The sequence below is a fragment of the Harpegnathos saltator genome, unplaced genomic scaffold, assembly GCF_003227715.2.
Source record: "Harpegnathos saltator strain DR-91 unplaced genomic scaffold, Hsal_v8.6 scaffold569, whole genome shotgun sequence".
NCBI classification, from domain to species: domain Eukaryota; kingdom Metazoa; phylum Arthropoda; class Insecta; order Hymenoptera; family Formicidae; genus Harpegnathos; species Harpegnathos saltator.
Window position 1 is genome coordinate 227319 of NW_020230392.1, and position 22766 is coordinate 250084.

The 22766-nt window shown below is 41.8% G+C and overlaps 3 protein-coding genes across 4 annotated transcripts in view; 1 reads left to right on the forward strand and 2 right to left on the reverse strand.

Annotated features, from left to right (window-relative positions):
* Positions 1 to 8362, reverse strand: part of LOC105192593 (putative fatty acyl-CoA reductase CG5065) — an 8782-nt gene extending 420 nt beyond the window's left edge. Inside the window, exons 1-8 of one of the 2 annotated variants that reach the window (XM_011156830.3) lie at positions 7824 to 8362; positions 5209 to 5461; positions 2151 to 2314; positions 1905 to 2040; positions 985 to 1184; positions 614 to 866; positions 360 to 550; positions 10 to 267 (exon numbers count right to left, since the gene is read on the reverse strand). In XM_011156830.3, coding sequence (XP_011155132.1) covers positions 10 to 267; positions 360 to 550; positions 614 to 866; positions 985 to 1184; positions 1905 to 2040; positions 2151 to 2314; positions 5209 to 5427 — 1421 coding nt within the window. In that variant the 5' untranslated portion in view covers positions 5428 to 5461; positions 7824 to 8362. Of the gene's footprint in view, positions 1 to 9; positions 268 to 359; positions 551 to 613; positions 867 to 984; positions 1185 to 1904; positions 2041 to 2150; positions 2315 to 5208; positions 5462 to 7598; positions 7781 to 7823 lie in introns of those variants that run through there. The other variant, XM_011156831.3, reaches the window with a different exon arrangement.
* Positions 8363 to 9945: 1583 nt separating this feature from the next.
* On the reverse strand, positions 9946 to 17812 carry LOC109503599 (putative fatty acyl-CoA reductase CG5065). The gene is made up of 7 exons (XM_019840145.2): positions 16946 to 17812; positions 16007 to 16212; positions 13874 to 14113; positions 12887 to 13151; positions 12500 to 12802; positions 11695 to 11902; positions 9946 to 11602 (listed from the first exon to the last, which is right to left on the reverse strand). The coding sequence occupies exons 2-7, from the start codon at positions 16199 to 16201 to the stop codon at positions 11311 to 11313; spliced, it is 1503 nt and encodes a 500-aa protein (XP_019695704.1). The 5' UTR covers positions 16202 to 16212; positions 16946 to 17812; the 3' UTR covers positions 9946 to 11310.
* On the forward strand, positions 14053 to 15998 carry LOC112589652 (uncharacterized). The gene is made up of 3 exons (XM_025303735.1): positions 14053 to 14219; positions 14691 to 15009; positions 15090 to 15998. Exons 1-3 carry the CDS (start codon positions 14104 to 14106, stop codon positions 15174 to 15176), a joined length of 522 nt encoding a protein of 173 aa, XP_025159520.1. The 5' UTR covers positions 14053 to 14103; the 3' UTR covers positions 15177 to 15998.
* Positions 17813 to 22766: the final 4954 nt, after the last annotated feature.

Consider the following 22766-nt stretch of genomic DNA (forward strand, 5'->3'; position numbering starts at 1 on the left):
CAAACTTACATTCTCAGATGTCGACGAGCGGCCGGCAGAGTCTCCGGAGGCTCGTTTAGAATGTAGACTCTGGCGGCTCGAATGCAAGTTTCGAAATACGCGTCTATATCCATGTCGTTGCCGTGCAATTGATACTTCTTAAATTCCAGACTGTTCAACTTTTCTCTTATATCGATTATGTACGAATTTTCAAAGTCCCATTGATTATTGGCGTAGTACTCGAAGACTTCGAATCCTTTATTTATACGACGCTGCACACGACACATGCTGAACACAAGTTATCAACAAATAAGCCTGAGGTTCTTCCTTCGCGCGTTAACTAATCGGCAAAGTACCAAGTACGAAGAGAAAGGACTCACATGGGCTTATAGCCGGCTAGGAAAATAAGAGCGTCGATTATATAGGCCGGTATCATGTGAAACAGCACCATACAAATATTGTGCATGAGCCGCGATTTCTTCATACTGCCACCCGGATACCACACGATTCCGTTCAGAGGTACTCGCTGGGTGATCCTACGACCTCGATCTATTATTTCTCCCCAGGAGATCTACAAACAGGTGAAACAATTGGCCGATATTTTATCGGAAGGCCGCACGTCGCGAGACAGTACCTGGAATTCGCTGCTGCTCGTCAGATTGTAAACACGTTTCTCGTAATCCTTGAAGTAAAGAAAGTTCCACGACGCGATGAGAATAGCGTTAACAGCGACGTCGACCGGCAGATAATCGGCGTATCTTTTATCGTCGCAATACATCGTTCTGATTACACCTTTTCCAGCGCCAATTAACAGACCAGTCGGTCCGTTGATGTTGTCAGTCCAGCCAGGGAGCGGTTCCTTCCATATGGGAATAATTATGCTGGGCCTAACGCAGACACGACGACGTATCGTTAAATGGGAGTCGCGAGTACTCGAGAGAGTATCTTGCTCTGAAGTACGGCCCTAACATCGCGAAAATTCGAGCACGAAGGCGTCGTCGGTACCTCAAGATTATCGACGGGATATGCGGGAAGGAATCCTCGATGATATTTTCGGCCAATGCTTTCGTGAAAGCGTACGTGTTGGGACACGATCCTAGGATCTTATCCGTCATCGCCTCGATCACTTCCTCGTCCACCCATTCCACGCACTTGATCACGCTATCCGGATTGGCGGGCGGAGGATACGTTCTTTGGCGCAGGATCTACTCAAGACCAACCGTTGTTATCAATTAGTCTCCTTTTGCGAGTTATTTACAGGTAAATGCGCCGCGGCAACTTTGCGCGCGAAAATGCTCCGCCGTTTCACAAAGAGCCCGAGAGGGCTCCTCATCAAACGTCCCTGGCGCAGAGGTCAATGTTTCGAGAGAAGAAACCGACATTTGTATGTGTGAGATAAAATTCTACACGCGGAAAATCCTTCTCGCACAGGAGAAAGCGAACCCTGACCTAAAATGTCGTATTTAAAAGTACTATTGTTTCGCACTCACGAGATTTCGTCGTGAATTCTGCTTCCGACGGAAATCTCGGATTGGATCGCGGGCCAAAGCTTTCCAACGCGACGGGGGAATAGAACGTGAAAATCTTGTATGCCTCTGAATCCGAAATTACAATTAGGAGAAGAAGCGAATACTTTACAATGCGAAAGTTCACATTTGAAAATTATCGATTACGATCGAATGCAAGGCATATTCGAAATGAATCGAATCCTTTTTAACGCGAAGCAGTCACCACTGCCGTCTCGCATATCAGCGCGGTGAAATTTAATGCGAACTAATATTTTTCCATCCCTTTCCTCAGATCAGAAAGCAGAATTCAGCACGTATTCAAAATGTCAATACTTTTTAATATGTTTCAATTCGACATTTTATACAGGGAATTTTCGCAAGCTTGCAAACGCCACACGAGATTGTGTGGCGACTTACTTTTTCCTCGAGATGGCAATAGGCCGTGCTGATATAGACGAACAGAGCTAAATTCTTCATCTCTTTAGCCAGCTCTACCATCATTTTCGTGCCGCGTGTGTTCATGAGCACGGCAGTCTTCAACATCTCGTCGAATCTACGGAAGAATCTGTTATTATCCATTCTGCTGACGCGCCGGATCAACTGTCATGAACGATTTCATCTTTCTTCCCCCTTTCTTCTCCTCCTTGTCTCACTGCAGCTCACCTGACCGTAGCTGCTGCGTGATACACGATGTTGACATTCTCGCAGAGCATTTTTTTGTCCTCCGGGGATATACCGAGTCCTGGCATCAGTACATCTCCGTTGACGACCGTAACCATCTCCCGAAGCGTCGCTATTCCTCTCTCAGCTTTGACTCTCTCGAACAGCTGAATAATTTCAAACTGTTATTCATATCAATAATGCAACACACGACATGTTACTTTATGTAAATAGAGTAACAAAGCGCAATCGTGTTCGAATTAAAATCGAATCAGTCGAGAGAAAGGTGCTGTTGTTCGATCTCTGTTTGATCCTGCTCGAAATGAATACTAAAAACGAGAAGATTGTTGATTCATCATGAATTATATAGCCTTGGGAAGTCTCCTCTTTACTAGTTTTTTTTCCTGAGATAACAAAGTTCACAGCGACACGTGCTTTTCTGGTCTGGAATTTTTTACTACGCTGACGCATCTTATGCTAATTTCTGTATTTCTATATTTCTGTATTTCTACAATTTAGAAACCGGTTTTCAGAATGGCACGTTTCAGCAGAAAAAGATCTCATATATCATTATACAAGGTTATCGTTGATTAATTCCCGGCGCATAATGATTGACTGTGTTTGCTGATCGAAGCGGTTGAAGTGCACCGATGAGATCCCGGGGGCATATGGACCTACATAGAATTGCGTCGAGTAGAAACTTGCTCGTACATTGACAAGAGAAGTATTTGAGAAAAGATATTTCTTTTCGGCGAGTATGCTAATCAAACTTATTTAAATAAATCCAAATTCTTTCACTCAATCGAAATAACCGATCGCTCTCGTGAAGAGCCATAGATTCCAGAAGATGCACGTTTCCTCACGTGAGAACGATTTAGGTTTCTCGCTATAAAGTGTGATGACCCTAACAGGAAATGAAATTACTGGTTGTACTGGTTGAACTGATCAGTGATAGAAATAATTTTATTATTCATGCGAGTGATAAAATTACTTATCATCGCTGGCCAATTTACTACCAGTAGCCAGTAGTGAATTTCTGTAAGGGAAGTAAAATATAATATATACAAATAATGATCAGGGTGTGTTTCTCCCACGGATACCACGTTCTTGCATCGAGTATCACAGCTCCTAGCCCTGATAATGCAAACTGCAATGTTTGCGAAACGTCGACGGTACAAAGCTGAATTACGACACGGTATCCATCCGAAAGAAACACACTTTGATTGTATCATTGGCCGCGAAAGTCGAAAAACTATACAAATAATAGATAACAAACCAAATATATCGGTACAGCCCTTACGGAATAAATATATATGAGTATATATACTCAAATTTTTGAATATACATACCCACATTTGAGAGTAAATTCGAACAATTGAATAGTAGTAGAGACTCAATATTTAAGTGTTTTCTTCCGTAAGGCAGGTAAACGCGTTATCGATAGCCACTGCGAATAAATATCGCTTTAGTTTCGAGATAATTTCCCCTCCATGTAACAGTTTCCATTCTTTCAGCTCGGACGAGCAGCAGGAGAGCGAGGCAAGACCGTATCCTGGCGACGCCTAATTTACGCATATTTCTGGGACATGTGCACGCACACACGTATACACACGTATCGTACATACACGGGACATGTATTATGTCTCATGCATGAGGTAGCGTATTATTTACGATGTTACGTTAGAATTCGCAAGACATGACATAACATAGCACGAAACGCAATCCGGACTTTCACTGATGCCGGAACATAAGACCGACATTAATAATCATCGTGTCTCGCCGTATATTCGACGAGGCCTTGACTCCGTTTTTTTTTTCTTTCCTTTCTCCCCTTTTTTCACCTCCCTGAAATATACGTGTCGCCACGTGGTTGATAATCCGGTCGCGGTATACTTTCACGGTATCGGTTCTCCATCCCCCGAGAGAGAGAGAGAGAGAGAGAGAGAGAGAGAGAGAGAGAGAGAGAGAGAGAGAGAGAGAGAGAGAGAAAGGGAGAGAGAAGCTGCACGGAACGTCCTTATTGTCGTCGTCGAGTCATCGCCGTCAGACCTATGTACCTGTTGCGGCATCGCGCGCGTTACCGTCGTCAGGGCATTAATGTTGCAACTTGCAAAGTCATAACTTCTACGTACACGAGGGACTAGTTACTTTCTCTTTTTCACGCACTCGTCGAAAGACCGCGGGACGATACCCAAGCCCGAGCTCGGCCGAGTTTACGCTTCGTTGCTTATACATATACATACGAGTGAACTTAAAGGGTGAACTTGCGCTTGCCAGCAGGCGCTCGAGTTTCTCCGCGCGATGCTCGAGAAACGCGTATCTTTTCGCTCGGATGTTTAGTCTTCCAACTGTACGCTACAGGCGTACAGATATGCCTTGCATATATTTCGCTCTTATTTGTTACATGAATTTTTATTTTACTTATTTATTATAAATCGCGCTTCGTACGAAGCGCGTTTTAGCGAAGACTGCTCGAGCACCTGGCACCTGGCTTCGGTGACGCGACGAGCGAACATCGTGCCGTATTCAGCAGCGTATTTTTCAGTTGAAGAAATCGCCGCGGCTGAAAGGTTAACGGCGTTGGAAAGAGCATCGACCGAGCGGTAAAACAGCAGACAATTGCGACCAATCGCACCTCTTATCAGGCTTGTTTCTCTTTAGCCGGCGCTGCGCGAGTCCTCCTGAGATTACCTCAGGACGTCGTTCCAAAGCACATCGTTCCTCAGCGCATCTTGGACGCATTTTGAATGAGGATTCTAGAGCATCTCGTGTTTCTGTCTGAGTTTATTTCTCACTTTAAAGAAGAGTGGCGATAAGTTCTTTCTCTACGAATAATAAACACGCGGCACCAGCTAAAACTAACAGACCTGTTGCAAATGTGGAAGAACACGGGGACGAGCAAGAGTGTCTGGAAGACACCTTAGACACGTCCCGAAAGACGTCGTCCAAGATCAATATGTCAGACATTTCGCTCGTCCGGCTATGAATTTTACGCACATGAGGCACGCATGCTCGCACAATCTGTTCTTTCTTTTCAGGTAACGTTAACACCAGCTCTTACCGGCGAATCGAATATCTCCTCCACACGCTGCTTAGTGTCCTTGCCCTTCTTCGGTCTCACGAGCATGTAGATGTGTGCTATGTTGGGCAGAGATCGTAGCAGTTTCTCGATCATGACTTTCCCTAAAAATCCCGTGCCGCCTGTCACCATAATCTTGCGTCCGGCGAAAGTCTCCATTATTCTGTCCGTCACCTCGTCGATTCCGCCCGTCTGCTCCATCGTGCTCGAGATGTATTGTTGTCTAAGTGTTCACCTGCAACGCGCGCGCGCGCGATTACTATAAAGTAACCGATGGCCGACGTGAAGGGACACGAAGGGAAAGAATCGGAGGATCGAATCAACGTGGCGATATATCTAAACCGCACGAAATGATATTTTTTTGGTCGTCTACACTTTGTGAAAATGAACAAAGCAGGCGCGTTTTGGCCGATGGAAGTAGTTCTTCTAGAACGGAATTTGCTTCGCAAGGACCAACGACTCTGCTCCCTTCCACGCGTTTGTTTCCTTCGTTATTGCGTTTATTCGACCAAACCATTTCTTCCATGTGCGTGCGCACTATTTAGAAATTTTATTATCGCGAGTCACCGTTATAGTTGAAGAACGCAATCTGACTCAACTAAAGAATGAATCGCTGTTTCGAAAGAGGAAATGATCCAAAGTGCAATACATGATCATGCATACAATACAATTGACATAATAACATCGAACATAATAGCTCTAGTTTGAAAATAACATTAGCGCTCAACGGTACGCGACTAAATGCATAAGCAGAAGCATTGTATGCTTAGAATTTGCAATTTAGATTCGATTGTTAATTCGCATGTGGATAATAAGTAATTAAAAAGAACGCTGTCTATTTCGAATTTACAATTTATCGAGTCGTTATTTTTCACGGAAAATTTCTGATGAGTATGTAAAAATCCGATCTCCGATCGCGGCTATTAAGTACCGTTTTGAGAAATTGGCGACTCCTCCAGCCAAAACGCGTTCATCGGCGTAACTTTAATTCAACCGACCTCCTTTCTCCGTGCGACATGAGTGATTTTAACTAACAATTACCGCAATTTTTCCCCTAGTCGGAAATTGATACATCTGCTTGCTTCAATTAGCACGATTCTATTGTTCCAGATATTCCCGTGATATTTATATGATTTTGCGCAGAGAAAAAGGATCGGTTGAATTAGCGTGGTAATAGACGAACCAAACGCCTATTTGGTTGAGGGAATGTGGATGCAAATGACCGTTGCAACAATCGCAAACTGTCGTTTTTGTGATATAAGCTGAAGCAATTTTGCAATTATAAAAGCGACAATTATCGATCAGCTATAGCTGATTTCTGCAAATTAGACACACACGCCCATGCATCCATTGTCCACACTGATTGCATTTGTCGAACGTAAACATATGTTCAGAAATTTAGCGATATCCAAGTTAACGCGAGATTAATATATCGAATAGAAAACTGGATTTCATAGCTTGCATTGGTTGACATCAGTCGTGAATATGTCTCAGCAGATTATATTTTCCAGAAATATTTGCGATAATATAAAAATAATAAATAAATAATAAAAATAATAAAATAATAAAAATAATAAAAAAATAATATAAAAATTCTGCCAATTACTTCAACAAATATAAGCAAAAACTATCCTCATAGCGCGTGTTGGTTTTACATACGTTTTTTAAACATTGCATAATTGTAATATAATTAAGCTTGTTAGATATGCCTCATTTTATTTCCTACGTGCAAAACAACAAGCAAGCATCACGAATCACGAGAAAATCGTCCCGTCACGTGTCGCGGTCAAGTGACAGCCTGAAAAATTTCGTGTCGCTCTATCGAATCGGATCGTATCAGAAGATACGATCGGGAGATTCCAAAGGATCGCAGTTAACTTTTCGCGAACCACGTTAAATGGTCAAATTAACCCCAGCGATTTCTGAAAACTGCCGCGTTGCGAGCAATTGCGAATCTTTCCGCCTCGATTCAAGACAAAGCGCGAGGAAAAATCATCTCTGTTTGAACGACAAAAAGATATTATTCTAGTCTCCACATGCCTCGCGGGGACGTGACTTTTATTCAGCTGCTTCGCGAAAGACTGAACTGAAACTACGTCACTGGTTTATTGTTTCACGATATGATGCAGGTCGTCATTGCATCTATAATTGAACGCGATGAAACAGCATTTAAAACCATTACGCGCCCCATGATTACTTGCTTATTTGATCTCGACATCGCATTTTATTGCGTCACCTTCGGCAGGACGTGAAAAATTCGCGCAAACAAATTCGCTGCACGACTCGTTAACATCGCCAATTACTTCCCATCGTTTCGCGCGCGCTTTCGATCCGCAAGTCACTCGACAAAATACTTTGGCAGCTGCACGCACTCACGACTTATCCCGACGAGTTATTCCGACTTTCGCCGTGGTGCTTTTCACGGGTTGACATGTATCACTCTGTTGGCGCACACGTGCGCGCTCACGCGCTCGCTCGCCAGCGCGAATTTTGATATTCGCGTTTACAATTGTAACTCGCGGCCGAACACGCGGACGCATAATGTATGCGGGGATACTCGCAGCTAGATACTGTCGCTCTGCAGCGCAAACACTTACCGCGCGTTGTAAAACGGAGAAACGGTCGGCGGCGGGCCCGAGCGTGACACGAATGCGACGTGAGTGCGCGCGTGAAACCGTTCGGGCTAGATAGACGGTCGTCCTCGCTCGGATGGCGATCCGGTTGTAGTAGACCGAGAAAGTTCGCTAATACAACTTGATGCTTCTGCGTCCATTGGTTCATTCTTATAGCGAATCGCGTTTTACTCGCGAGCCTAATCTTACGTAATCGCTCTGTTGCGCTCGCCTGCGACCCCTATTGCTTTACACTCTTGCGCACGCTAAACGGATCCTCGTTAGTTGTATCGCGGCGGACTTCGACGGAGCGCCGTACATTCGCAGACAGGTATTCGCCGACCGACGAAATTGCCGCCAACTGGCCATTCTCGTAGGCGTTTATTTGCGCAGCTATAGAGCAGCGCATGGTCGCATGGGCCAGTAATTGAGAACGCACGGCGCCGAAGAGAAGATTTCCGAATCACTCTGGTGCGATTTCACGATTTCCTCCAGAACCGGACGTCATAAATGTCCGCTAGAACAGTCTAAGAAATATGTTTTATTTCTTTCGGATGTCCGTTAAATGTCCCGGAAATGCGCGTTACGCGGAGACTGGATCTCGCTGAAAGTTGATAACATTCGTATACACCGCGGGAGTAGCGTACCTCTTGGCTCTTGCTAACAACGGCTAGAATACCATTTCTTCATCTCATTCGTCGGAATCTTTTCCTCGTCGTTGCGGTTGCTCAGCTAATTTTATCGCTGAGCAATCGTAATATTTCTTTTGCAACGCGTTTTATTCCTGAAAAGAGATAAAATGTATGCAAATTCAAACGTGGTAAAAAACAGTTATGATCCTCAATCTAAAAAAACGTTGAAGTTTAACATTTTATTTTATACACACACACACACACAGACACACGCACGCACGCACATGTGCACGCATGCGTGCGCGTGGCACCTTCTATCCGTGCCTCCGCCGAGATCTCTCTTTTGCATTCCAGTTTCGTCGCTCACGTTACCTCCTTCGGCAGAAAATAAATCGTTGCAATCTCATGCCTCTGCTATAATTATCTACTGCTGCCATCTTAACCGCACAGTGGACATCATCTCTGTACTTTCTAATAAATATTAACGAACTCATCAAGATGTATCACGGTGGACGTTTGGTAGCGGAATCCTAAAACACACCTATGTTTTGAGTCACTTATCCTTGCGATTTGCATGCCCCGGAAAAGAAGAATTAACTGAGAAAACCGACCTCGGTGTGTCACGAGAGAACGACGGGAATGCGAAATGAGAAAGTTTTTGTTTAATTTTGCGTTTCTACAGAGCAAAGAGAAACATTCGCAACCGGAAACAAAAACTCCGGACTTTAGCACCAAAGCGAAATTTCACGGGCTTCCCTCCTTCGCGATTTTCACTCCCCGCTCTCCTCTCTTCCACTTCACAAAGAGTAATTTTTTGTATACTTGATGTAAACATCACTGATGAAATTGTTTTAACGCTGTCCGAACGTGTGACGTAGTTCCTTTCATAACTACATCTCTCTATCTCTCCGTTTGCCTCTCCCCCCCCTCTCTCTCTCTCTCTCTCTCTCTCTCTCTCTCTCTCTCTCTGCTCACACTCTTACTGAACAACACTTTAATAACGATATGTGAGAATCGTGACGAAAATCCTTTTACGAGCAACAACTCATCCGCAATCAATCCGCTATTTATTTATAACTCGTGTGCCGTTTTCTTCCGAACATGCATAAAAAGAGAAAAGCCGTTTGCAACCGAGTATGCAAACTTGTTGAAAGATGTTGTAAGCCGTGTGCTCGAAACATTATTGTCACGTTATCAATGATATTGCGCGATGCAATCCCGCGCAAGAAACTCATCATTTAGAAATATAATGAGGCGGAATTTCTTAAACGATTTTGATTGTGATGTTTGATTTTGATTACTCTGAACTTTTCATTCATTAAATATACCGCTAAATCTCACTCAAATATTAATAATTGCTGACAAATATGCCTTAAACGGCACTATGAGTTTGACGATATTCCCAGTGCACCTTTATCGAAATTTTAAGATGAAAGACATTGGAACATCTTCCCTCGAGTGGCATATTATTTTTGAACTTTATTTATAGCATATTTGTTATATTGTCGCTCTGCTGATAGAGCCACTAAATGCGCCTGAGAGCATATTTAGTGCCATATTTATACATAATGGCGGCATGTTGAGCTTCTACCTTAAGTCGTCTATTTTAATCCAGCTAGCACGATTAACGGGAATTAACGGGTGTCCGAAATATCCAAAGAAGTGACCCAAGAAGCATTAAACACATGCAGAACAGGTCTCACATTTGCGTTTACTGATTTACCTGAGGAAATTTCGATAAAACAAGCGCTCGGAATAAAATCCCACTTGTCGTGCCGTTTAAATCGTAACCGCCGTTTATCGATAAGAGAAAGAGAGTTTAGAATACGGATTTTGTCTCTCACTTCATTGCAGACGGTTGTGTTCTTTTAGCGCTTTCACGTCGCTTCGCAGGAAGTCAAAGACAGCTCGGGGAAACACGAAGAAAAGAGACGAGAAAATAGGAAGGAGGTTATCTCAACTAAATCCAATTTAAAATCAATTTAGAACTTTTATTCCGTTTTTCTTTCTTTCTGAAATGTACTTAGCCTACAGAGCGTACGATTTTTTACTTGATTTTCACTTGATTTAACAAAATGTACGCAACGTTCTCCCATACCATTATTACACGAATGACGTAGCAAAATAAAAAACCTTAAACAAAAATCTTACAATTAAAACATATAAAGTGTGCATTATATTGAAGCGTTGTGAAGTTGTTCCTCAATTCGAGCAACTTCACACTTAGATGGTGACTGAAAAAAATCGCTGTTCGCTCTAACGGAGCGTGTTTTCCTCCATAAAATTTGTCTCGACTCGGAGAAAGTACCTCGCTGAACCTTGCTAAACCATGAGACTCATTAAATCTTATTATATTCGCTACATCGTCGAGCGAACGAAGCTTGACGTAACGCATCGATATTGTTCGTTTGAAGCACAAGTTCTAAAGGAAATGAGTAAATATCAAGTGGAACATCATACACTTTACAGATCAGGCACTTTACAGATCTTACATCGTTATCACGATATTAGTGCAGCGTATATATAACTCTAGGATATGTAGAAATAGTATACTATAGTACAATACAGTGTATGTCAAGTACTGGAATATTGGCACATTTCTTTTCGTTGACAAGTTGCGTCAATATGCGCGACCGCTGTTATTCCGCTGTTTAAATACGCGCGGAATTAGCACAAGGTCGCCGAAAGCGAGTTCGGGAAAGTCAGAAAGGTTCAGGCTCGGTAAAAACATGTTTTACAGCGCGCAATTCGTATTCCCCTTTCGCTGCTCTTCTCCTTTACCTTTGGACGTTACAATTAGCAAGGCTTTATGTGTAAGGCTTTATATTCTTCGTACTCATTCACTCGACTAGCATCGCCATGATGGACTTAGCGGAGTTCATCCAGGTATACATTAACCAAATAATGAAACACCCGAGTAATATTTTGAGCAAACAGTCGGCGAAGTATAGGTACATGAGAACCTGTCTCGCACGTGGCAGCGTCGAGGGATCGTCCTTCAGACAGTATTGCCTTGTACCTAAGATGTATGTCAAGATATACTCATCCCAATGGATGATGTTCGTGTCCATGTAGAACGTTTCTTTATCCGCAGGACATAGTCGGCCTTGCAGATCACGCAGATTGTCATTGCTGTAAATAACAGCCTCGATAAAATTCAAAGGGACACACATTTTTTTTCTCGAGCCACTTATATAATTATACTTATGTAAACGAATATTTACCGGAATATCCATTGCTTCGTGGTGTAATATTGAAGCAAGTTCAAGCCGGACTTCACTCTGGCTTGCACCCGTACGAGGAAGGGCTTATTGCCGGTGATGATAAATATAGTGTCCAGCAAGTAAGCGGGTATAAGATGCAACAGCAAGACGGAGAACCAATGGCGGATTCTCGAGGAAGTGAAATTTCCACCAGGATACCAGAGCGGCTCTAAAGAGAGAAGAAGAGGAACGTTACGTAGAGAGTGTCAATATCTCGCGGACTCGCACAGAATAGAAGAAAATTGGTTGAACTAACGCGTGACAGAGTATACGATAGAATAAGCCAAATACGTCTTCGATCGAAGGAAACCGGTATTTCTGATTCTTAGAAGCTCGATTTTAGTTCCTAAAGACAGAGGCTGAAATTCATGTAAGAGAAAAAGACATGCAATCTAAAACGTAATAACATAAATTAATACGAAATTGCGAACCAAGTTTGGTTCGCAACAATTCCAACAGAGAGATTCCATTTTTGGTGTTCTTAGAAGCGCGAATTCAGTCGATAGAGATAGAGATTGAAATTCATGTGAGATAAAAGATATGGAATTTAAAATGTAATAACATAAAAGTTAATTAATTAAATAAATAGATTAATAAATGGATTAATAAATTAATTAAGAATTAATTAATTAAATTAACATAAAATTGTGAGCCCAGTTCTGTTTGCAAGAATCAGAGATTTCGCTTTCAAAACGCATCCGGTTAACATCGTGTTAATTTTGAACATTAACATGACGTTGGCAATCGAATGATTTTGTACCCTTACGCGAGAACGGATTAGCGAGTGTGTGCTTCCTGCCGGTTTCCAGAGCGTCGCTCCAGGAGATCGAATTCTCTTGGTTTATCGTGACATTGAGAAACAACGGCTCGACGGGCTTCTTCAAGCCGACCTGCCATGCTAGTGCGATTGTCGCATTGATGGCTATATCGCAGGGCAAGAGATCGGCCATCAAGTTCGCATTGCAGAGCATAGATCGTATGACTCCCTTACCCGCGCCGATTATCAGTCCGGTTGGTCCGTGTAAATTATCCACCCAGCCGGGCACTGGTTCCTTCAATGACGCCACCACTAGCCAGATCGATCATGTGTTATCATAATATTACTATACCACAAGAATCGGTAATGCCGTAATTCAAAAGCCTCTCTCTTTACCTATCGATGGCCGTATGATTCCTGCTGGTAGTCCACATCCCGACACCACGTCCTCGCAGAGCGCCTTGCTGTAGGCGTACGTGTTCGGTTGACTGCCCAGCAATTTCGGCGTCATTATCTCTAGCACCTCGTTCGTCATTGTATTGACCATTGCAATGATGCTCTCCGGTGCGACAGAAGTTCGATAAGCGCGCTCCTCCAGCACCGATTCGCCGCATTGGCAGAAAGATGTCGAAACGTGTATAAACGACTCGAGAAGAGGCATCTGTGGAAAGATGTACATGCTGCGTTAGGTTACATCTCTTGCGTTCTCTCTCTCTCTCTCTCTCTCTCTCTCCCCTCCCCTCTCTCTCCCTCCCTCCCTCCCCCCCCTCTCTCTCTCCGATTATTAAATCGACACACGACATTTGGCTCTCCACTTGTGATCGTGATCGGAAATTCGACATTACAGAAAATTGCAGAAGATTAACGACAAGATGCGGTCTGAATACTTTTCTCTGGATGCAACTCGGAGAGCAGCAGATGTCCAATGAGAACACTTGCGGGAATTATGCAGAAACAAGTTGTCTCATTGCATCATCGGCTGCGTTCCAAACTTGAAAGTGAAAATATTCAAACCGCTTGGAAAGCCAGTGCACATTCGGTCTCTATACGGTTTAAGTACATCTTTCTTGAATGCGATCGCACGGTTTAATGAGAGACCTTAGAGACTTCTTGTAATTGTACAGAAACAAGCTCTCTCTCTCTCTCTCTCTCTCTCTCTCATTAGACTGTCGGCTGTATTCCAAACTGCATCCACAAGAAAAAGTGTTCGTATTCTATCATCAAGCGTACATCGACATCGTGCGGATGAATTTTGCGCGACGAAATAACGACGTCGACTCAACCGAACCGAGCGATGTTCCAAATTATTCCAGTCCGAGCTCGTTCTTACTCCTTTTTCTAACTTTTGTGTTCTATTTTTCTTGCCTCAGACGGGCTGTTTACCTGTTTTGCAAACGCCACGATGTTCACAACGCCCGCGACGTTCGTCTTGACGGCGGCTTTCAGTGACTGATCGAACCTGATGTCAGCGGCCATGTGAAAAATGACGGAGACCCGACTCAAAAGGAGTTCCTTGTCCGCGTCGGACAGAGAGAGCCCCTGTACAGTCGTCTCGCCGACGATGGCCGTGAGTTTCTTCAGCCGCTCCGGATACTCTTCCCTGAGGTTCCTGAATGGCTCTTGCTGCAAGCAGATTTTCCGTCTCGAGACCTTTCGCGACGCGCGACAGTGCGCGTCAAGCTGACCTGAAGGCGCGGATCGGCGCGATCAGGTTTGACGAGCAAACGATGTAAGTACTCACACAACATTCGCGCGCGTGCGCGCGCGCGCGGATCGCGCTTTCACTTTGGTTTCATTTAAAACCGTTTAGCGTGTTTCCGTCGTATTAGCTCGATTAGCGAAACGGTCTTGTGTCGGGAAAACACTATTATTCTCTCTCTCTCCTTAATTCCGCCGCGCGGTCACGCACGGGATATGCGGCGTAAACGCGCGTCTATTCTCGGCCGGGAATAATCGAAATCGCGGAATAAAACGAAGGAGAACGAATATGCGTACAAACTGTCAACGGCTATTAATCATGTAAGTATGATTTAGTAAGAGACGAGAGAGAGAGAGAGAGAGAGAGAGAGAGAGAGAGAGAGAGAGAGAGAGACGAGAGAGGGGGGGGAGGGGAGAGAGAGACAAGGAGCTCCTTCCGAAATTCTTTCGCGCTCGAATGAAAATCTCCCGAAGAAATAATGCAAGAAATCGAAAATTTCAGACGACGAGATTGGTGCCAAGGTGATTTACGGTACACGACTCGATTTGTCCACCAGCAGCCGTTCGAAGGAAAAGTACAATTACAGGCGTACAGCATACGTACAGCACGTCCCGTTCGAGCGGTTGTAATTTTCAGAAAAATTTCGACTCGCACAACGCGAGAGAGACGCCGAACCGATCCTGAACGTTCCGTGCCGACATATAACGGAGAGATATGTAGATGTGTATGCGAGGTACGCGACGTAGAGATGCATCGGGAGGAGACTCGTGCGGATCCGTCGTTCTCCGCCCGCGACGGTGGAAAAAGGTCGGCATACAAGGTAATGCACGTTAATTGCCACGCACGTGGAAACGTTGTTGCTACAAGTGAGAGATCGTTAGTCCAATCGTCCTTTTTAAGAAATCTCCCAGACAAGAGGTTTCACCGAAGTTGCCGCGAGTGTTGCAACTACCCACATGCCGTTGCCCGCGAATGCAGTTTCTTTAAATCTTAATGAACTGAGCTAATGCAAGGCGCTAATGCTGCTCGCACATATTGCAATCGATAAATATTAATGTGTGAACTAATTTGTTTTTTGTTACCGGGTATTGCGAAGTTATATTACGCGACAAGAAAGAGACAGACGGACAAAGGGAGAAAGAGAAAGTGTGTATGTGTGTGTGTGTGTGTGTGTGTGTGTGTATAAAGGTGAAACGGGGGAGCAAGAGTGGAAAAAGAAGGAATTATTAAAATCAAATTGTAATTCTCAAGGGGAAACAATCGCAAGTAGTTGCGAGGTGTTAGGAAAGGCGTATTGCATATTGTGCATTGCTTCATCGTTGGCTCGAGTTATTTTAACGATGAAACATTCAGAGGGTATCGCAACGTCGCTCGTTCCATTATTTTTATTAACCCGATACGCCAACGAACGCATTGTGTATTGCGCATTTGCGATCATATATAATCCACGGCGGAGGTGAAATATATAAATATCCCAGTAAGCACAAAGTATCATTGACGTTACAATGATGTTACAAAACTAAATCATATGGTATGTTACATAACTGTTACTTTGTTACATAACAAAGCAATTGTTATTACTGCAATTATGAGAATACTGGGTATTCTTTTACATAACTCGGTTTGTTTATCGTGCCTTAATGTTCCTTACCGCGCTTATCAAGCGCGAAATCATGCATGAAAGTACGTCACGCTCGGTGAATGGTTGTTAGAATTACAATAATTGCGACAGCGAATTGATTCATTAATGTTGAGTAAACAACTTGTAACTTTAATTTTCTTCCTTATTGACATAATAATCGAACTTGACACGATACCTGCAGCATGAGGTGTAACCTTGTTTGCGAATCAACGCCCTTCTTCTTCCTTATTATCACAAATATATTGTCCAAGTCGGGACAGCTCAGCAGTAATTTCGAAATTAGAACCTTCCCCATGAATCCGGTGCCTCCGGTGACGAGAACGTTCTTCTTGGCGAACCAATCAGCTATCGACGGCGGTTCTGTGGCCATTTTCGAAAGAACTGAAAAATGTCGAGCGGAATATATACGTTTTTTTACAAGTCGACGCAAACCGGAGGGTGCACGCACGCTGGGAGCTGCACCTCACTTCATCCGTGATGTCACACAGTGTTATCACGCAGTGTAAAATTGCTGTTACACGAATCGTCGGATCACAAGATCGCGCGCGCACTAAATTTTGCATATTTTACGTGATATATATATATATATATTAGAGATGTGCGAATTATTCGAATTCGAATCGAATCTAATGTAAATTCGATTCGATTCGAATCCGAATTCCTATGATTCGAATCCGAATAATTCGAAAATTTCGAATCGAAGATTCAATTACGAATAAAATATATTAACGTGCATTATATTTACATGCATCAGGTACAAAACGAGCCATCTGGGCCTGTATATTTGAACCCTTAACTTGTAATTAACTCAACTTATAATTAATAATTTAATTATAAATTAATTTAAATATTTAAATATATATTTTACTGTAAGATGATATTACAATATCAATATCCCCTTTCATATTAAAATCTTCCATCATTATGTTTAATAGTCATGTTAAATTTTTTAATGATTCGATTCGATTCGAATTCGAATGAAATTTCGTAGATTTGATTCGATTCGAATTCGAATTAAAAAATGAGATTCGATTCGATTCGACATAAAAATTCTTGATTCGCACATCTCTAATATATATATATATATATATCGCTTGAGATGAAAATGTTTTACCTATGAAAATCGTTGGCTCAGTATCCGAAATTCCAGCAAATTGCCGCACGTCAGAAAAAATGCAACGGCAAAGAATCGGTTAGATAATGAATCCGAATGAACAGATAACGACCGCAATTCACACCACTGGTCTCTCAATCCTCGCAAATTTGGACTCTCTATTTGCGTTCGGAAAAAATAGCATACTAAAGCGGCTCGACGTTACGTGCGGAGAGGGATTTTCTTCTATCGGTCCATATCGTCCCAATCGATAGCACGGACTGAACGCAAATCCTCCAATGACTCCGACTTTATCCTTTTACACGGCCGTACGGTCATTTCTGAGCTCGTTGACTTCGTCTTTGTCCCGCACGATGCAACCCGCGAAGGTTTGTGTGCGACAGAGATTACGGATTCTCAGGGTCTCAGGCTCCCTCACTTTCTCCTACTACACTTCTTCGTCGGGTTGTAGTGGCGGGATCGAGTTCCATTGGTGGCAAACCATATACCTGTGGCAACTCAATATTTTTATCACATAGTATAAAATTAATTTCTCTCACGTCCGGCGAGTTTGAAAATGTTAGATAAGGATTTCCTCCGAACGTCGGACAAATACCGCGAGTCAGTCAATCGATCCATTACTTATAGGCTCGTTAGCTTAATATTTCGAATGTCGGCGTAAATATACGTCCAAAAAGCGAGACGACTCGAAATCATCGGTCCGATTGTCCGAAAAATCGTTACGTGCACGGAAGGTTCGCGAGATCGAACTTTATTTTTCTGAGTATTAGCTAAATATATCAGCGATATCTTCTCCTGACGGTGATTAATCTGAGAGACTGCAAGTTAAAAATAGGAAGTTTATAATGCTTTCCACTCCATTATACATATACATGTGCGTATCTTCATCGTCTCTCTCTCTCTCTCTCTCTCTCTCTCTCTCTCTCTCTCTCTCTCTCTCTCTCTCTCTCTCTCTCTCTCTCTCTCTCTCTCCTTCTCTTATATTCCTTTAATACGTACATACACAAGATTGTAGAGCGTATATTATAGACACAAACTACATTTGAATCGAAATTCGACTCGTGACATCACTACTCGCTGTCTGCATAAAAAAGGAAAATAATGTATATTCACCTTGAGGTTTCCCAGCGATTCAACGACCTTACAGTTTCTCCTTTTTTTTAAGACCTTACAGGTTTTTAAACCAGTTCCAGTTTGGACGCGAGTGGCTCACAAAACTAGTTGCTTGACCGAAATTCAAAGTTCCATCTACTATCAAACATTATGATGCTTGGGCGAGAAAACAATTATCGTTTATTGTTACGTCCTGGAGGTGGACGCAACATGTACTCGCGCTTGCGAGTCCCGCACGTACTTACGTACCCAAGTAGAACAAAAAATCACGATGACATCAAAATAACAAGAAAATGACCAAATCATGATGAGAAAAAGAGTTTTCCTCATCATTTTGATGTCATCGTGATTTTCTGTTCTACCTGGAGGATATGCGCGATACAGGTCAGGGACCAGAGGGATGCGTTTACTCCGATTGCGATGTACGGACGGCGGATGGTCTACTTTTAGGTCAGAGAACTAAATCTCTTTACCTGGGATTGGACCGCGAGTTGATAGTTGGAGTCGGGGATGAATTGGAAAGGAGGGAACGTGATTTAAATAATAAAATAAAATTAATATAAATTATAGAAAATTAACGGCATATTTTATTGGAGTTGAATTAAGAGCAAATTTGAAATGACTTTAACCAATATTGCCGGAATGAGCTTCTATACAGTAGATTCGCATAATCGGTATAAAATTAGACATGTTTGTAACAGACGGTCGGTAGCGTGTATGTTGTGTAACGGAGTGTGTACATTGTAGAAAATAGAGAATTCGACGGTGAGAAAGCAGAAAGGATCCAGAGAAGAATCAAGGAGAAGAATAAGATTTCCCTCCCGACAGCAACAAATCGAAATTATAATTAAGTAAGAAAAAAAAAAGAAACAGATAACTTACTGATTTGGAGGGTTAAGGTACTGTCTTGATAGAGATGAAGAAGCGACAAAGAAGCCCTGAATAGAAGAATTGGTCGTCCAAATCGGCTTCTATGTAGGAAGTTGACTTCTTAAGCTGTTGCGTTTTGCTGGGTTGCTCATGGTTTGTCCAAGCGTAAATTGTGCACAAGTTATGTTGCGTGGAATAATTACCTAATGAAAGTAAAATAGGTAAAAAAGCTAAGAAAAAATTGCGGAAATACTATTATAAATCTGCGGGAGATGCGTAGAAAAACAACAGAGAAAAAACTGCAGAAGTGTGTAAAAATAACTGAGAAAAAAACTGCAGAAAGTGTGTCCAGAGCCGAATTGTAATTCTTATACTGATGATCGAAAACAGGAGCCACAAAAATAGACTTAGCAAAGAAAAAGATGAGGCCTTGGAAACGAGGTGGAACCCTGGGAGGAGAGTCCAATGGTGTCGAAGATCTGATTAATATTTTTAATTATTGGTCCTGGTCGACCTTAGTAGGAAGAAATCTTAGCTATTAGAAATTAAGAGTGAAGTTAAGAAGATTTGGTGGGAGGAGACGGTTAATTCTTAAAGACATGAATCTTTAGGGATGGAGAGTGGATGTGTCTCATAATTTTGGGCGGATGTCGTGATTGGCCGAAAAAATTAGGCATGAAAAGTACAGTGGTGGTAGGTTCTGTAGGTGGGAACGCAAGAAGATTTTACGGGGTAGGGAGGTACGTACGAAGTGCGAAGTATGTGTTTCGATCAGCTGGAAAGGTCAGAATGTCATAAAGCTTAGGTTGAAATAAAATTTTATAACGACCGGTGAAGAGATGGTGGCTGTGTTTTAAAATACACTACCAGTACTGAAAATACATAGTTTGTGTCATGTATATTATAGATTTTCAGTACTGGCAGTGAATATTGGAAGACAGCTGGTGTCGGGTTATTTGGTAACCAACTCGAAACCCTCTTGAGTTTCATACTTCGATTGTTTGACTGCTAGGGTACATATGGATTTGAACTAGGAGGATGTAGGTTTCGAGGTTTTAGAGCAGGCTTCGAGTTGTTTTGTTTTACCGAAGATTTGTTAACGCCGAGTTTCAAATGTTATAACTAGAGCGTCGGACACATTTGGCGAACATTCCCAGATATAACACTGAACAGAGACGTGTAGCCTAGATTTATAGATTATAGATATATATATATATATATATTGTTATATGTATTTTTATATTATATTGATTTATACGAAGAAACATAATGGAACCTGTAACGAAAGTTAAAGATAAATATAAAAATAATAATTAGGACCTTTTTTATTTACATATTTTGTTAAAATTATATAATATTAAATTATAAATAATTTCTTCATATATCATCCTCCTTCTACTTCCTTTCAGAACTATTTGTATGTAAACAGTGCAATAATGTAATGGATTTTTTGAAAAATACTTATTCCTTTAATTGTTTTAGAATTATATGCTTATTATATATGTATTGATTCGTAAGATATTCATAAAAATAAGAATGACAAACCGTAATGCACTCTGGTGTTACATAAAGAAACTAAACTGCGCTCCAACAAATACCTTACACGGTGTAACACAGTGTAATTTAGCGTGTCATAGCTGGAAAACGGCCACTATTTAGAGAACAGCGAATTTTTAGTAACAATAAAATCTAACGACACGGCGCGATTTCGAATGCTACACATACAACACGATTAACGCATCGAATGTAAGTTTGAAAAAAGTTCAACATTATTATTAATTACAAAAATACGTAATCGGAAACTATAACTGTTAAGGAGACAGTAAATTGATAAGAATCAACTATGACGTATGGAATTGTCGTTACTATCGAAATCGCGTCAAGTCGTACTAGACTTTTAAGTGCAGAATAATCCAGAATACTGCTGTCAATTTCAATTATTCGAATACTAATTACATGGATAATCGAGTATACAGTTAATTTTAGACAAATTATTTTGTAATTATCTTCTGGTTGTCGAGATAATATCCATGAATATATTTGGGTACCAGAGTAGTATCCATGAATCTGCGCATAACTGAGTCGTGTTTGCGGATATCCCGGTACAGAAATATCCTGTTTATATTGTTAACAATATTTCAGTATTGATCACTCCTTAGTGATCATATGCATATAAATATACGAACGGAATATTCTACAAGCGGAAAGTTTAATTACCAGTGAGAGCGAGAGAGAGAGAGAGAGAGAGAGAGAGAGAGAGAGAGAGAGAGAGAGAGAGAGAGAGAGAGAGAGAGAGAGAGAGAGAGAGAGAGAGAGAGAGAGAGAGAGAGAGAGAGAGAGAGAGAGAGAGACATAGAAGGACAAGTTTTTTATACTTCATGTTCAGCTCTGTCATATCCTTTTCGCATATATCCTATTCGGCTTCATAGCGGCGTGTGTGTTGGAAAGCGATATACAGGGTGTTCCGTAAGTCGAGGTCAATCGCTCGAGAGATGAATGGGGAATCACAAACAAGAAAGAAAGTTGATACAAACATAGGTCCAAAAATGCGTTGTTATCGCCATTTTTATGTTAAAATTTGAAATTGTTTTGCTTTCGAATTTTTTTGGTTTTGGAATTTCGATTGTTTTTATGAGTTTCAAAACATAACTAAATAAATAAAAATAAATAAAGTCAAATAAAAGTTGCGGGCTGCTTTAGCACTACCCAGGATGCACCGCGTGGAGGTACAGCCCGCTTAGTATCCCTTGGCAGAGATCAGGACAGGAGATAGTTCGTCACCCCTATTAGTGACTCCAAACTCTCTGTCGTGTGTATGTGTGTGTGTGTGAGTGAACGTAAAAATTATATGAGGTGTTCGAAACATTAGAGAAAATCCGGAAGTGCTACAAAGAGTTCGGGACTCCTTAGAAAGAAGGCCCGCAACTTTTATTTGACTTTAGTTGTGTTTTGAAACTCATAAAAACAATCGAAATTCCAAAACCAAAAAAATTCGAAAGCAAAGCAATTTCAAATTTTAACATAAAAATGGCGATAATTCGAAAACAACGCATTTTTGGACCTATGTTTGTATCAACTTTCTTTCTTGTTTGTGGTTCCCCACTCATCTCTCGAGCGACTGACCTCGACTTACGGAACACCCTGTATATAATGCAACGAATGATCATTTTTGAAGACATTTACGTCGGCGAGCGTTGAAAGCGACCAAACCCAGTGAGAAATGATTCGTCGATCGATGTCGAAAGGATGTCGAATCGATATCGAATCTTCAAATCGACGTCGATCGACGAATCATTTCTCACTGGGAAACGTCAGCGTATTGTATGCAAACAAACACGTGTGAATCGAGCACGTGGAGTCAAGCTGAATGAACGGAGGTGTTGTAATTTTTCTCTTACTGAAAATTGGCACACTCTTTGCTTTAAATGGCATATATCGGTGCTGAAGGCGAAATCATTTGCACCGTTGTCAGTTAATCGAAATAACTTCTGGAAAAAAAATCGCAAGCTATAGATTTGGATAAATGAAATGTTATTTATTACCTCCGCTAAGCACGTGAAAAAACATGAATATAAGTGTCAGTGGTAGCAATTGATAAAATGTATGTATCGGGATCATAACAGATTCATCAAAGATGTACACACTTACATACGTGGAACACATATACGCGTCTATAGTACTCAAAAAACCTACAGTTCATCATTAGCATGATAAATAGGAAACATGACAGTTTGTAATAATGTCAATTTGTTCCTTTTCCTCTTCAGGGATTTCTCCGAATAAACTGCAACGGGAACGAAACAGGGGAAAGAAACAAATAACGGACACGACACAAATC